General features: G+C 35.8%; 1 protein-coding gene across 1 annotated transcript in view; it reads right to left on the bottom strand.

Moving 5' to 3' along the window:
- Positions 1–1,878: 1,878 nt before the first annotated feature.
- The window catches only part of NUP155 (nucleoporin 155), a 72,635-nt gene continuing 59,840 nt past the window's right edge, over positions 1,879–14,673 (bottom strand). Inside the window, exons 26-35 of the mRNA XM_043599733.1 lie at positions 14,195–14,348; positions 13,889–13,993; positions 13,057–13,211; positions 9,858–9,987; positions 8,607–8,720; positions 7,761–7,881; positions 6,998–7,108; positions 4,507–4,643; positions 2,691–2,797; positions 1,879–2,080 (exon numbers count right to left, since the gene is read on the bottom strand). Of these exons, the coding sequence (XP_043455668.1) occupies positions 1,942–2,080; positions 2,691–2,797; positions 4,507–4,643; positions 6,998–7,108; positions 7,761–7,881; positions 8,607–8,720; positions 9,858–9,987; positions 13,057–13,211; positions 13,889–13,993; positions 14,195–14,348 (1,273 nt within the window). The 3' untranslated portion in view covers positions 1,879–1,941. The remainder of the gene's footprint in view (positions 2,081–2,690; positions 2,798–4,506; positions 4,644–6,997; positions 7,109–7,760; positions 7,882–8,606; positions 8,721–9,857; positions 9,988–13,056; positions 13,212–13,888; positions 13,994–14,194; positions 14,349–14,673) is intronic.

Here is a 14,673-nt window from a genome sequence, read left to right as displayed (position 1 = left end):
CCAATGACCACCAGTATCAGCATCACATTACAGGTGGAACATTTATTTGAGGACACCAGGTGGTTCTTATGAATTAAAAGTTTTAGAAACACTGTTCTAGACAGTTAAAAAGGAGAGGACCTAATGTCTCTTAGGGGTCTCAGTCTCCCAGGGGTATGGAAAACATCTGCTGAGTAGCTGGCAGTTTTATAAACCTCAGAAGGTGTTCTGTGATGAAAGGAACAGGGTTAAGATTTCTGACTCCTAAGGACCATTTAGCCCTGTTAGCTTTCCTTTTGAAAGATATAGCTTTAATATTGTGAGTTGAGTATATTTAACATGGATATTAATGTGTTTGTGTGTAAATGGTCTAATTATATATACGTGTGTTTGTATACATTTTTTTTTCCAGGACTGGAGTCATGGCTAAATAACATTTAAGCAAGACTTTCATTTTAAGTAGACATGACAGAATTTGAAGCTTAGAAAATTAACAGTGTATAACTTAAATTTTACATATTAAAAAAACTAAAGGAACTGAAAGCTGAAAATTATGAGAGGTAGTGGTACCTATGTATGACATTTTGACAGTCTATTAAATATTATGAATTAGAAGATTATGGGAAAAAGGGAACTACATTCTAGGAGAATATGAAAAGGTCAACCCATGATCTTGGGAAAGTATAAGAAAGAAAAATATTTTCAAAATGTAACTATAAAAATTGTTAGACATGTTTTAGTGACAATAAGCAGAAGGTGATTACTCTTGATAGCATAAAAGGTGAAAGGAAAGAAGTCCATGTTCCTGCTTTTTGTTAGTCCTGGTCATTCCCACTCCATTCTCCTCCCTTGTTGCCATGACTTTGGGGAACTTAGTTAAGTTTATTCCAATTTGTTGAAGGCTAAAAACTACATTCCTAACAATTTTGCTTTATATATCATATCTTGGGTAAAACTCATTTATTATGGTTATTGACTGGGGAGGGAGGAGGGGGAATCAAACAGGGAGCAAATTCCCAGATGATGTTTATGTGGCCATTTGGTGCGTACTTTGAGAACCACTGCTTTAATGGAGTCAGTAATCAGTCTCAAGGACTGGTAGGTAGACACTAAAGGAAAACAGTATCTCTCTGTGTAGGTTTTTAGGACATAGAACATTTGTTACACATTTGCCACCTGCTCAAGAAACAGCCAGGTATGTATTAATCTTTAGGAATTGTGGCAAAATTAGTAGCTGGAAAGAAAGTAGCTGGAAAGAAATTTCCTTTCCAAAGATGAACCCAAAACCTAAATAATTTTTAAAAAGAGACAGTGTTTATTTGCCTGTATTAGGATTGTTGTAGGGGCGCCTGAGTGGCTCAGTCGGTTAAGTGTCCGACTTCAGCTCAGGTCATGATCTCGTGGTTTGTGAATTTGAGCCCTGCGTTGGGCTCTGTGCTGACAGCTCGGAGCCTGGAGCCTGGAGCCTGCTTTGGATTCTGTGTCTCCTTCTCTCTTTGCCCCTCCTCTGCTCATGTTCTGTCTTTCTCCCTCTCAAAAATAAATAAACATTAGGAAAAAAAAAAAAAAAAAAAAAGGATTGTTGTAGAATCCAGTATTATGGGACCTGCTCAGCTAGCCTATTTAAGTTTTAGTATCCATATCCTTGGACTAACTTGAAAATGAATAGCATAAGTTCAAAATTTCTGCCTGCATTAAATTAAAAATAAGAGTTTCTAAATATTTTTTATTCTTGTGTTAAGATCATAGGTAATCTTAGTTCAGGTGTTTCTTAACCTGATTATTAAAAAACAAAATAGTAAAAAATAATTCATCTGGCAAATGTACTGTTTGTAGATAGTAGCCACTTTTAAAACCACATTTCTATTAAAGTTGTTCTTAGATTTACAGCACCTGATATCTGGACCCAGCTGAGCTTTTATTTTACAGATCAAAATGCATAGATGAAAATACATTATAATATTAATGAAGCCGTTCGAGTTTAGCCTGAAGAGATTTAAAATTTCCTGTGATGGTTTGTACTGCTACTGACGAGCTCATAGACTGAAGCTCAACCAGATAACCACAGATAGCATCCAGGGACAGATTTGTAAATCTTCTCCTGTAAAAGAAAAGATACCTGATCAACTATCAATACATTCAGAAACATTTCCTCTCCCCTTTCTCACACGGGAGTTTGCTTTTTTTCTCCCAAGAAACATTTCCTCCCATAAGACTTCTCTCCAACTTCTGCTAATTTTAGTATAGTCCCACAAAGAGCAAGGATTATAGGATTAAGTAAATGGTAAATAAATGAAAACAGACAAGAAATGCAGGAGATAGGTGAATTACCACATAACCACCATTTTCCTTTGGAAGATTATTATAATGGGAAAGAAGCAATTAAGCATGACTCCTAAAATGAAATTATTTACATTTTTTTGGTCTTTTCAAACAAATATACCTTGAAATGGCCAATAATGTCACAAAGACATAACTGAACTACACTAAGTCACTAATTCAAAACAGAAGCAGTGTAGAAGTAATTCATAACTCATATCACTTTACCTATAGAAAGGATTTAGGACAAGGTTTGAAAAATGGTAAAAACTCTAACCTTTTATACATGCTAATTGGTATCATTCAACCAGTTAATCTCCACATCTTCCTTCATTCTCTCCAATTTAGTTGCCCAGATACCTATTAGAAACATTTGAAACGGTTATAGTTACCTCTCACAATTTAAAACTTGGCTAGGATTCTCAACATATCTTGCCAATAGCACATGTATGCAATCCAAAAGGTGCAGTGGCTTCTTCATTCTGTTCCAGAATGGATCCTATAAAGAAAATACACATCATGAGTTATAAAGCAAACTATGTCAACTGATTTTTCTTTTCTTTTTTGTCAACTGATTTTTTAATCATTTATGTTTCTCTTCTTGATAGCTGTGACATCACTTTTACTTTACACCTATGCACACTTAGTCTGATACTGTAAATAAAAGACTAAACCAGTAAAGAATCTTTTTAATTAAAAAAAATGTTTTTCTCATTTTTTTATTTGAGGAGGGGTGGGGAGAGAACAGAGAGAGAGAAAGAGAAAATCTCAACCAGGCTCTATACTCAGCACAGAACCCAATGATCCTGGGATCATGACCTGAGCTGAAACACTCAACTGACTGAGCCACCCAGGCGCCCGTGCTGAAACCAAGAGGTGGACACTCAACTGACTGAGCCCATGAACCAGTGAAGAATCTTAATTCTAGTTCTAGTTTTACCAGTTATTAGCTATGTGACTTGAGCCCTTGTCAGATGTAGCAGAAAATGGGGATACTACTACTTGCTCATTTTCCATCGTAGGCTCATTGTGGGGCTTAAATGAGATATACAAGAGCCTTGTAAAGCACTGCATAAACGTTTTGATGGTGCTACCATAAAAGAATGATATATACGTCAACAAGATTTAATTTGGATCTTTTATCTTAGGATAAAAATTAGAAAATACATAGTCTGATAAGGCTCAATGTGGTAAGAAAGATTTTTATTTACATTGAGGTATAACTGACACCTATTAGTTTCAGGTGTACATTGTAACGATTCCCTATTTGTTTATACTGAGAAATGATCACCATAAATCTAGTTACCAGGCATCACCATCACAGTTAACAAAAGTTTTCTTTTCTGGTGGTGAGGAAGATGTTTGGTATATTTTAAATGAAGTTATAAGGAATAAATACACTGTTATTTTGTTTTGTTAAAGTAAATGGTAATTCTTTTTTTTTTTAAAGGTTACAATTTACTTAAAAAAAAATTTTTTTTTTAATTTATTTTTGAGAGCCAGAGAGAGACAGAGCACAAGTGGGGAAGGGACAGAGAGAGACGGAGACAACAGAATCCGAAGCAGGCTCCAGGCTCTGAGCCATCAGCACAGAGCCCGATGTGGGGCTCGAACTCACAAACTGTGAGATCATGACCTGAGCCAAAGTGGGACGCTTAACCGAATGAGCCACCCAGACGCCCCATTAAATGGTAATTCTTAATGTATGGGTTTAGCCTATTCCACCAAGAGTATAGCAAATATAACTATATTTACTAATATTATGAAATATTTTATTTTTATAATATAAAGCAAAACAACTCATTATCGGATTTAGGAATCTAAAGTATGATAATTTATGTTGCAAATGAAGCAAAATTCTGATCGATTTTATCATATGAGATATAAATAAAAATGCTCTCCCTCTTTTATCCAGAAAATGTTCATTTACCTTAAATAAAATTATTTCAGGGGTGACTGGTTGGGTAAGTCAGTTAAGCGTCCGATTTCAGCTCGGGTCATGATCTCCAAGTTTGTGAGTTTAAGCCCTGTGTTGGGCTCTGTGCTGACAGCTCAGAGCCTGGAGCCTGCTTCAGATTCTGTGTCTCCCTCTCTCTCTGCCCCTCCCTTGCTTGCACTCTACTTCTCCCTCTCTCTTAAAGATAAACATTAAATATAATTTTTTAAATTAAAAAAATATTATTTCATTTTATTTCATATTTTCCTTACCCGTGACTTGAACAAATGATCATATACTTCCAGTAGCCTAGGTAATGGCACTCCAATTTCATTCATTGTCTGTATTACAAAACCTACATCCCAGTTCAAAGTACAAACTTGCTGTTCTAAAAACTGCACAATAAAATCTGGAGAGGGAAAAAGATCAGAAATTAGAATTGTTAACTCCCTCCCCACCCTCAGCTTATTGAGCTATAACTGCCATATTACATTGTGTAAGTTTAAGGTATACAATGTGATGTGATACACATACATATTGTGAAATGTTTACTCCAGTAAGGTTAGTTAACATGTCTTTCACCTCACATAATTACTATTTTGTTGTTGTTATAGAATTGGTAATTCCTGATACTAAAAGTAGGCCTTATTCTCATTTTTTACACTTGTCATGTCATAAGATTGTAACAATAACACTCACATTCATATTTATGATACTTAAAATCCGAGACTGACCAATGTGAACATCCATGGGCAAGAGGAATCACTGAAAAGGCTGCCACTGAACCTGCGTCTCCTCTAGTATTTACCATACAAAAATTTTGCATAGGTAATCAAAATTCAAAAGCCCTAAACTTCTAGTTTGAAGCCCTCAGAAGTTTGTCATTGAAAGATGGACCAAAAAAAAAAAAAAAAAAAAGGAAAGAAAGAAAGAAAAAGGACTCTTCTACCCTAAACTTTGTTGGGCTCAAAAATTAAAAATCCAAGTCAGTGGGTGCCAGGGTGTCTTTGTCAGTTGGTTGTCTCACTCTTGGTCAGGTCACGGTCTCATGATTCACAAGTTCAAGCCCTGCATCGGGCTCTGTGCTGACAGTGTGGAGGCTTCTTGGGATTCTGTCTCCCTCTCTCTTTGCACCTCCCTTGCTCACTCTCTCTCAAATAAATAAACATTAAAAAAAAGTAAAATAAAAATAAAAACCTAAGTCAAAGCAGAAATACCTCAAAAGAAATTATGTATAATGTGGCCTTTTTAAAATTATTAAAATTGTTAAGTTTTAATTTTGTCTTTATTTTCCTTAATGAAATATCATGGCAGTTTCAATCTATACTTACAAGAAAAATGGCATGACTATAATGGTTTTATTTCTTGACATCTTCAGGGAAGAGGTCCTAAATCAGAGATGGTCTATAAACAAGTCTCTATCCTCATTTAAAAAAAAAAACAAAAAAGGGGCATCTGGGTGGCTGAGTCAGTTAAGCATCCGACTTCAGCTTAGGTCATGATCTCAGTCTGTGAGTTCGAGTCCCGCGTCAGGCTCTGTGCTGACCACTCAGAGCCTGGAATGTGCTGCAGATTCTGTGTCTCCCTCTCTCTCTGCCCCTCCCCTGCTCATGCTCTCTCTCTGTCTCAAAAATAAATAAAAACATTAAAAAAACAAAAAACAAAACAAAAAAAAACCCACAAAGAAAACAAACAAACAAACAAACAAACAAAAAACAGGGGTGCCTGGGAGGCGGAGTCAGTTGGGTGGCTGACTTCAGCTCAGGTCATGATCTCACAGCTCATGAATTTGAGCCCCGTGTTGGGGTTTGTGCTGACAGCTTGGAGCCTGGAGCCTGCTTCGGAATCTGTGTCTCCCTCTCTCTCTGCCCCTCCCCTGCTCACACTCTGTCTCTCAATCTCTCTCTGTCAAAAATAAACAAACATTAAAACAAACAAAAAACAATTTAGGGGTGCCTGGGTGGCTCAGTCAGTTGAGCGTTTGACTCTTGATTTCAGCTCAGGTCATGATCCCAGGATTGTGGGATCGAGCCAGACATTGGGCTTGGCACTGAGCATGAAGCCTACTTAAGATCTCCTCTCTCTCTCTCTCTCTCTGCCCCTCTCCCTGCTCGTGTGCACTCTCTCTCTAAAAACAAAAAACAAAAACAAAACCCAATTTAATGTTATGTTGTGAGCACTTTCCTGGTTCTCAACATTTTTCAAAAATACTAGGTGCTTAACATTCTACGTTATGGGTGTATTTATGTTAATTTACAGTTGAAGAAAACATTACACATTGGCAAATGGCTAATAATTAAGAGTCACTACATAGATAACAATTATTGTCAGTATATTTGGATAAGAAAGGGGTTCAAAATTGCATTTTTAACACAACTATCTGCTATTTTAAAGAAAAATATGTCCTCAGTATAATAGACTGCAGTTGAATTAATCACAGATTGCCCATGCAGAAAAACACCAGCCATTTTTCTTTTCTCCTTGAACTTGCATAGCGTTACCAACAATATAATCATAACAGTTTGTTAGCACTATTTCCAGATAGATATATAAACCTGGAAGGTCAAAGAAAGTTTCCTATCTGTTTATCAACAAATTTCTGCTATCTTTGGAAGTCTTTCTGGAGAGGCAGAAATAAACTGCTGAGCTAAACAGCAACAAAGAAACAATTCGACTCTGAAGAACATTGCATTTCCACTGCAATGAAGAAAACCATCAAAAGAAAACAAAACACCTCTGATAGCACTTAAGGTTATTGCTTACCTAAAGGAAAGAAGCGAGGTGTGCCAGCATAAATTTTGCCAAGGAGCACAACCTTGAGACTAAGAGCATGCATTCTATCCGGGGAGCTCAACGTCACACTTTCATTCAATTCTGCAAGAAAAAGACACGCCATTAGAAACCTAAATTGTTTTTTAATGGGAAATGTTTAAATTGGCTATTTTATTCTGTTTCGAGGTACAAATGCCCTAGAAATGATTCTAATATAATGAGCAGATACTCTGTTTCTGTTAGTGTTTGAAATACTCTTGTCTTACCAGGGCGCTCGTTACAGGATTCTGGGAAAGTGTCTCAGAATCCCTTATTAAGAAGTACAACCACAGAGGCTGCTGGCTGGCTCAGTCAGTTGTGAGTCTGACTCTTGACTTCGGCTCACATCATGATCTTACAGTCCTTGAGTTTGAGCCCTGTGTCAGACTCTATGCTAGCTGTGTGGAGCCTGCTTGAGATTCTCTGTCTCCCTCTCTCTCTGCCCCACCCTAGCTTGCGTGCACCTCCCTCTCTCTCAAAATAAATCAACAAACATTAAAAAAAAAAAAGTACAACCACAAAAATGACACATCCTTTTCTCTGAGAGCCCTCTCCAGTATAAACTGAGGTCATTCTCTGGAGGACCACCCTTTGCCATGTCTACGTACCCTCCACTCACCCTCTACTCTAGATATAGGAGAGCCACTAGCAGCTTGCATTCCTCTACCAAGTCACTAAACAATGTATGCTAATATACCTGTAAGTGAGCACTTACCTTTCTCTATGATATCTTGCCAAAGTGTCTGCACCAATATAGGGTCTGAATAACCAGCACAATGAATTATTGCAAGCTTACACTCTGCAAGTTTAAATGGGTCAGCAAATTCCCCATAAAGCTGTCAGAGAAAATGTCATCATTATACATGCAACCAGAGGTCAGCAGTCAGAAATTAACAGTGATGCACTCTTTGACAATTAAAAGTAATCAAGGATTTTATTCAAAGTTCCTAATACATGATATAAAGACATGATGACATACAGCTGTCATAACCCCCGATTAAGAATGGTGAAGGCACGGTAAATACATTTAAATAGATTTCAACATCTGTGCCTTTTTCCCCCCTTGGCTGGCAGGGAGATACTGCAATGATATTTCTTTTATAATTAGTGTTGTCTAAACTAGGGTTTCCAAAATCTTGGAAATACTGACAAATCTCAGAGTGTTTCACAGTATTTGGAGAAATGTTCAAGAATAATTGAAAAAGGAATTGCTCAGAAATACAGAGTGGGAGAGGCTTGAAGATACAAGGAAACATAAATTACTTTTCCAGGACAAGAAACAAGGCCATAAAATAGATGGCAGGAATTTTAACAAAGCCCCATGTGAGGCTGATAGATTTTTGGTAGAAAATGGCCTGCAAAGAGCAAGTAAACTCTTCCTAAGAGTAAGATACCACAGCAGTGATTTGTCAGCCCAGCAACATGCTCCCAAGAATGGCTTATCTTATTTTGTGGAGATAGATTAATCTTTCCCATGAAACACAGAGTAGAACACAAAAGAAACAAGGAATCTGTAGATATTAGGTGACTGCTAGAGTAATTCAACTTGCTTTTTTATTACCTTAGTTATGTCCATTAGTTCAGAATCCAGCTGAGAAATTGCATCCTGTACAGAAGAATGATGGGAATATTGCCTTTGTAGCGTCTCTTGTATCTGAAGTTGGATCCTAGCAACCTAGTTTGGATTAAAAAAAAGCAAGTCTTACGTTCTTTATGATAAATCAACAAGTACTTGAAGGAATGATTCCTAGTATCTGACTTTAAGTTTGTTAAAGTAAAACTAACGTATACAAAACAGCATAGTGACTATAGTTAATAACACCATAGTGCATATTTGAAAGGTGTTGAATAGATCTTAAAAGCTCTTATCACAAGAAAAAAAAATGTAATTATGTATGATGATAAATGTTAACTAGACTTAATATGGTGATCATTTTGTAATATCTAAAAATACTGAATCATTACATTACACATCTGTAATATGTTAGATGTCAATTACACCTCAATAAGAAAAATGTGTAAATAAAGACCTAAGAGACCAGCAACTCTTCATCACAACATAAAAGATTTCAAAGGAAGTATACTGTGGCAGAGAGCCTATGCTACCTCTAACATTCGTTCTTCCCATGACTGTAGCCAGACAATACCTAGATTATACTTCTCAACTCCTTTGCAGCATAAAATTAAGTTCTCTTCAAAGGAATGTGAGTGGAAGTAAAGTATGTCACTTCAGGGTTTAGGTCTTTAAGAGAGTGAATATGTGTCTTACATGTTTTTTGTTCTCTAACTCCCTTTGAGAGAAGAAAAGGTAAGACCACAGGAGACAATAAAGCTGTAAAATAGGGTCTTGAAATCAATCAAGTGGAAGAAAGCCAATGGCCAATCAGGAACACCCACTCTGTGGATATTTGTGAATGACGAATAAGCTTTTGTATTTGGACCATTATATACTTCTGGGTCTCTTAATTAGGGCAGTTCAACCTACTCTATTTCATATATCTACTCATTAGCTTCCAGAATAGATGGTAATTGTGATATAATGTCCTTGGTGTTGGAACAGTTGGAAAAAACCTTCAAAAATGCCACAGAGAAAAAATTTTAATTACAGTAATGTGCTGTGACCCAAGTGCTACAGACTTAAAATCTTTTAAAATATTTATATCTAAATATGAAAATAAACACATGTAGGCAGAAGAGACTAGAATAATGGTGACTGCTACTGACCTGTTATTGACTGGAAGGAAGAAGGAAAAATGGAATAAATGTGGCTACTGATCAATGCAGACAAAGCTTAAGTATCTTTAGCACTTACTTCCATTTTTTCTTCTAATTCATGAAGGAATTCACCATCTGCAGCTATTGATGAAATGGCAGTGGAACTTTTGGCACTAAGAATGGCTCGAGCAATGTACTCTAGTCGCTGCTGAAGTGAAATTTCTGTGCTGGGAGGAAAAACTCTTATTTTTATTTATATGAATTCTTAAGGATCCAATATACAAATATATCAATTATGACACATTATTTTTTATACACCAAATGAACATAAAAGGCCATTTAAAACTTGAAAAAATTATTATAGGATTTCTAATAAAAGAGATCTACAATTTAAGGCATCAAATAAAGAAATACTTAAGTTTATAGCCAAAAAAGTTACATCCTATTTTAAAACTTTAATTCAGTATATTAAAACTTGGATTCTTCTAAAACTGAAATTAAGGAAAACATTCTTGATTACTCCTCACACTCTTCGCTTCTCTATCTGAATATGGCCAATCTACATGTGATCATCCACAAAACAACTAGATTGACCTCTTAAAAAAACAAACATCCGATTATGTCACACGCCTTCACCCACTCCTTCAACCTCTGCTCCTTCTACTTGCTCCCTTGTTCACCATCTCCAAACCAATGGCTTTTTTTTGTACTCTAAACATGATAAACTTGAATCGAATAGATTGCCTCTGCAGAGACCACTGCTCCATGCCTGGACCCCTTCCTCTGTTCTTAACAGCTGCCTATCCGTGTCACTTAAGAATCAATTTTTATGACAGTTTGTGAGGCCTCCTCTGACCAATCTTAACTAGAGCAGCTCCTCACTCTCGTCCTCATCCGGCAATTTCTACCATACTATCCTATTTTTATTGTATTCACAGACCCTGAACTTGCATGCACGAAATCTACCCACTGGAATGGGAGCTCCCTGGGAATAAAAATGGTGTTTATGTTTCTCACTACTCCTTGAACATACATCACTGGTGCTCTGGCTGGCTGGCTGGCAGATGTCAGAAAGCCCCAAACATGTATCCATCTCCATGGTTACCATCTTTAGTCCTTTCCAATCCCCTAACTCTATCAGATGTGGTTCTTTGACATTATAAAGTGACTTGGCATTAAAAACAAACACGCTAATTCATTTGGTTGGTGGGAACCTCTCAAAGCAACCGGTATTAAATGTAACTTTTGATATCCCCATTACTTTCAATTTGAATCAGGAAAAAACTAGCTTTTCCTTTCAGATATCTCAAACTGTCCTTCTGTATAACTATGGCTTCCATATTTTCTCCCTCCCTGCTCCCCCCTGCAAAAAGCAAAAGGGAAAAAGAATTAAGTCCTTTCTCCCTTCTATCTTTCAAAGTACAGGTGTAGAGGACAGTTACTTCGCACTCACCATCTCTTAATGTTGCACATAAAGGACTATTTTAGGAGTCTGTTTAGTACATTTAGAACCCATTTCTGAAGGAGCTTCCCTTTCTTTCCCCTCTCATCTCTAAAAAATACATACTTGAATTAAACATATTAAAAGTGGTAACATTTCTAAATTACTTAAAATAGAACATTCTATAACTACAAATTTATTTTTTGCAGACTATATATACAAAAAGTATAGTGATAAAAAGTAACATTATAGTTGGAAAGATATTTTATTGTGGAGAGAGATGGTAAGCTGAGAGCTAAATTGTGGATGGACAGGGTATCTCACATTAGGAAGAAATTCGGTTACATTGTATTATGTATAATGAAGATATGGATAACAAGTATTCTTAAAAGTCAGAGAATTTCTGAATATTTAATAACAATAAAATTATTGTTATAACAAGGAAAAAGGACAATAAATACTAATGGAAGAGCAATTAAGAACACATATATACATACTCACATTTGCTATTAGTCACATCTAGACTTTTTAAATTTATTTTACTTTATTGTATGTACATATGTATGTATGTATGTATTTTTTTTTTTTTTTTTTAATATAAGCTCTATGCCTATGGTGGGGCTTGAATTCACAACCCTGAGATCAAGAGTCACAAGCTCTACTGACTGAGCCAAACAGGTATCCCCATAAATGACCATTCTGATTAGTTTGGTTTAATAACCGCTTTGCTTCAACAACATCCTCCTCCTAACTTAACTGATCTACAGTTTTTAGAAATAGCACTTGCATTATTTTGGCAAAGAAAATTCCAAATGAAAACACAGGGTCAAATTAATGATCTATCCAGATGGTATTAAATCGTATTTTGAGGGTTGTCTGGGTAGCTCACAGCTCAGTTGGTTGAGTGTCTGACTCTTGACTTCAGCTCAGGTCATGATCCCAGGGTTGTGGGATCGAGCCCCACAGTGGGCTCTGTGCTCAGTGGGGAGCCTGCTTAAGATTCTCTCTCTCTCTCCCCCTCACTTGCTCTTTCTCTAAAAAAAAAAAAAAATTGTTTTTTGATATGATAATCGAACTAGAAATTTCAATGCTTTCTTTAACAAGATTCTTAATAATCTTCAACATATATGCTCAAAACTTTTTCAGTAATTTAAAACAATGTGAGAGCAGAGGAAATAAGTCTAGAATTAGTAAAACACTTAAAATTGTAAAGCCTTTGAGAAGTTTTTGTCCTTTTAATTAAGAATACTAATTAACTGCTTTTAGTAGGAAAGAATCTAAAGACAAACTTTAAAGAAAAGTTTCAGGGGGTGCCTGGGTAGGTCAATTGGTTAAGCGTCTGACTCTTGATTTCAGCTTGGGTCATGATCTCGTGGTTCATGGTTCATGAGTTCGAGCCCCACATCAGGCTCTATGCAGATGGCACAGAGCCTGCTTGGGTTTCTCTGTCTCCCTCTCCCTCTGCCCCTCCCCCAACTCTCTCTCTTTCTCAAAATAAATAAGCATTAAAAAAAAAAAAGGATTTAGAAGACAGTTTGGATAGAGAAGGTATTGGGTATTTGGTACCTTCTACACACTATGAAAAACAAAAAGAGAAAACTGTAAACTTTCAGTCCAAGTAAAAGCATTAAAATTCTACATGCATATAACCTGAATGAGGTTTTCTTTCTTTCTTTCTTTTTTTTTTTTAAGTAGAGTCCACATCCAACATGGGGCTAAAACTCACAACCCTGAGGTTGAGTTACAAGTTCTACCAACTGAGCCAGCCAGACACTATTTATTTTCTGAAATCTGGATGTAACTAGATCTAGGTTAGTTATCAATCATTCTTCACAGTGAGAATATTATATCATACCTATGCATGTCAGCCAATTTGGACAGTACACGAGCAGCATTACTAAAGCTTCTGTTCTTTTCATAATATCTCCACAGTAAATCCATATAACGAACTTTGTTTTGATCAACTTTGGCCATTCGGACTAGATGTGGCTCCAGAAATGGAGAAGCAATCTGCAAATTATACAGTTACTCAGAAACATTTTCTAACTATTTACTTGCTCTTTATGTAGTAACTATAACATTTTAAGACTACAGGTGTGCCGTGTTTCATGAATACATTAGCAAAATTATAATCCAACAGAGGACAGTTTTTCTCATTATATATGTACGACTTTTGTTTTATCAGAGTTAAAGAGCTGCTATGATACTTAAATGAAGCTGATTAAAATAATTACAATCCAATTATAAATCTTAATAAACTTTGAAAACAGAGCTACAGATTCCCAGACTCTTAGCTCAAAGACATCCTTGCCATTATCAAATGTCATACATTTATTTTACAGACTGAAGAACACTGAGACTTAGGACAGTAAAAAGACATGTGTGAGGTCACATACTGAATTAACACACAGGTAACACCAAGTTTAGGTCTCCTAATTCATAATCCAGTGATTTCCACCCCACTATATAAACAACCCATATCAGCCTTAAAATAATGAGAAAATTAGAGCAATAACTTATTTTGCCCACTAGGAAAAGATTATTACGTTACCTGGCTTTACTCTAACACCTAATGGTAGGTTCAGGATAAGAAAATGAATTTCCTGTAAATATATATATGCTTAATCCATTGTGTTAGGTTACTTGAAAATACAAATTAACAATATTAGAATAAAAGTATTTTTTACCTGCAATAGCTTATCTGCAAGATCAGCTTGTATTAGCCAATTATAAAGGGCGATACTAAAGAGCTCATCTTTGGATCGTTGAGACAGTTTAAGCATTTGTTCAAACTAAAATTTAAAAAAAAGGAAAAATTACCAGTTAAAGGCTGTTGCTGAACATTATGACCATCAATCTTATAAAATCCTGAAATCAAGAATCATTAAATGCTAAGTTCTCAGAGCTACTACCTTTCCCAAGAGGAGCTGTCACCACTACTACACGGAACTAAACAATGTAATTTCAGAATAAAAATATGCTATGTCTCTTACATGATGTCCTGCTTCTTCATTACTCAGCATATTGGGGTCAGATGACAGTACTGGAGGCCCAGGTTTTTTGGGTACACTGGGAGACTGAGGAGCAGCCTTACTTTGATTTACCAGTTCTTGAAGTGTGTCTGTAATACACTTGTAACTGTTTAATCTGAAAAAGAATGGAAAAGGAGCAACTGCATTATTTAATGAGACAGCAAATGACTTATCTAATTTAAATACACAGAAGAATTTGAAGACTATTTTGGGAAACAGATGTATGTACACACATATATTTGGATAAAATAATAAAAATTGTATACTTTTTCTAGGTTTTAGGAACATCTGGTTAACCAAAAAAGACTGAAGTTATAAAAATGAATGTATCAATAAAATCACATTTTAGATAGGTTATATATTTTCTTTGTGGACACACATTTTTTTAACAGTCATTACTAATTTGTGAACATTTAAAAATCATCCCTTAAAATATGCAT

Source organism: Prionailurus bengalensis, chromosome A1 (genome assembly GCF_016509475.1).
Source record: "Prionailurus bengalensis isolate Pbe53 chromosome A1, Fcat_Pben_1.1_paternal_pri, whole genome shotgun sequence".
NCBI classification, from domain to species: domain Eukaryota; kingdom Metazoa; phylum Chordata; class Mammalia; order Carnivora; family Felidae; genus Prionailurus; species Prionailurus bengalensis.
The sequence above is the reverse complement of the archived record's forward strand: the minus strand, read 5'-3'. Positions and strand labels throughout refer to the sequence as shown.